This window comes from Echinops telfairi, unplaced genomic scaffold (genome assembly GCF_000313985.2).
Source record: "Echinops telfairi isolate 266 unplaced genomic scaffold, ASM31398v2 ScPeMD7_7468;HRSCAF=8506_0, whole genome shotgun sequence".
In the NCBI taxonomy this organism is placed as follows: domain Eukaryota; kingdom Metazoa; phylum Chordata; class Mammalia; order Afrosoricida; family Tenrecidae; genus Echinops; species Echinops telfairi.
The window spans coordinates 14,048,269-14,050,228 of NW_022111369.1; the positions used below are offsets into that span (position 1 = coordinate 14,048,269).

The 1,960-nt window shown below is 35.4% G+C and overlaps 1 protein-coding gene across 1 annotated transcript in view; it reads left to right on the top strand.

The window, feature by feature from the left end:
- Window positions 1-1,960, top strand: part of UBE2D3 (ubiquitin conjugating enzyme E2 D3) — a 33,427-nt gene that overhangs the window by 26,241 nt on the left and 5,226 nt on the right. Inside the window, exon 5 of the mRNA XM_030888613.2 lies at window positions 1,009-1,114. Coding sequence (XP_030744473.1) covers window positions 1,009-1,114 — 106 coding nt within the window. The remainder of the gene's footprint in view (window positions 1-1,008; window positions 1,115-1,960) is intronic.

A 1,960-nucleotide genomic window follows, 5' to 3' on the forward strand; every position in this document is an offset into this window, starting at 1 on the left:
TGTCTGTTCTTTAAAGATCCACAATTTTGGAAACCTCTTATGAGTTAGAATCCATTCAGTGATGTCAGATTTGGTTTGGGGGTTAGTGCAAGAAAAGGCTTGGTACTCAGTGGTATGAGTAGCATGTAGATAAGGTGAAGGTCATTGTGATGGAGAGGTTTTGTTTTTGTGTTTCTGATCCTTTGAAAGTAAGTCAATAAAACATTGCTTTGAAAAATAGTATTACTCTTGATCAAAGAGGACACTTGACCATGCCACTTTGAATGTTTGTGTGTGGCTTTCCAGCCTTGCCAAAAACCCAGCTATCTACATCAGGCTGTTGGAAGGATTACTGTACCTCTCAGCCTTGACTCTTTAAATTTTCTTGTTCCTCTTAAACCGGGTAAGATCACCTAAATTGTATAAATTTAATTTTATGCCTGTTTTGCTTCATATGTCATGGTCAGAACCAGTTGGAAGCCCTACATTAAAAGGATATCTCATCTGTAAATTGGACATATGTACCCCAGAGACTTACTGAATTCAAATGTACATATTATGTTAAGAGCAAAGGTTAAAAAGCATGCTACATTTAAGTTAATAAACTGTGCTGGTCAAGTCACCCTGTATTTAAATGCCCTTCAAATTACTCTTTAGCTCTCCATATGGTAAAGCCACAGGTAACTTCACATCTAATAGGAAATCTTTGCCCCAAAGTCATTCTTTGCATTTTAATTTTTAAAAGCCTGCCAGGGGAAAGGTGAGGATTTCTACTTCTATAAAGTGTTAGTCTCGTGCCCCACAGAGGCTGTTCTACCCTGCCTTGTAGGGTCGCTATGAGTTTGGAATTGACTCAATGACAGGTTGGTTTTGGTTTGATTTTTAAAGGCCAGATTCTGTCATTTTTGAACTTTTTTTTTTTTAATGTACAAATTAGGCACTAGCCATTTGGTTGTCTTAAATTGTATCTTAATTATTTTCAGCCTTGCCCTAAAAGGTTTTCTGAATGCTTGATTTTATTTATTTTAGGTTGCATTTACAACAAGAATTTATCATCCAAATATTAACAGTAATGGCAGCATTTGTCTCGATATTCTAAGATCACAGTGGTCTCCTGCTTTAACTATTTCTAAAGGTAAAATACTTTTAAAGAAAGTATTAAGTTCTTTTTTTATATACTTAGAGTCTTGTCCTTCTGCCAAGTTTTCTATGAGAAAGAAATAACGTTAACATTTTGCCTTTTGAGGCAGTATTCATTAAGGATTTCGTGGGAGCAAGTTAACATACAAATGGTTTGGGGGAAGGTTGTTTTCAGTAAAAGCAAAGAATGCAAAGTATATTTTAATACATTTGGTACTATTTTCCATCCAAGTCACATGCACATCTCATTCTTTAGTTGCTATTATAAAAGCTAGCATGGTGCTGCAATATATCGTATGTACTTGTGTTTAAGCCGAGTTTATTCAGCACGTTTTTATGTAGTTTTTGTGATAAAATTAGGTGCCTCGCTGATAATTGGGTCAGCTTATACTCGAGTATATACAGTAAGTTTAATTACTAACAAGAGTTTTTAAATTTTAAGATTTGCGTTGTAGGAAACATTTAGTTTTTGCCTTCCTGTTTATTTCTAGAGTAAAGATAAAAGAAAAGAACAGGTGGTGTGAATATGATAGTTTGGTTTGGTCTTACTTAACAGTCTAAATTGATAGAGTTGGGAAAGTCTTTAGATCAATTATGCTCTTCTAATTCTTATAAGGGTTAAGGGTCTCTTAGTAACATCTGTGACAGCTTGTCCTGGTCCTGCGTAAATGTCCTCATAGTGAGTGGGGTCCTTCTTTCTCTCAGCGAGGACTTCAGTGGCTCTTATTTCAGTCACACAAACAGAATCCCACACATACACAAAACTTATTGGGAAAGGATGTCTGCCTTCTAAATTTTTCAGGGTTTGGTATTTCTTTAGGTATGCACAATTCAATTTTGG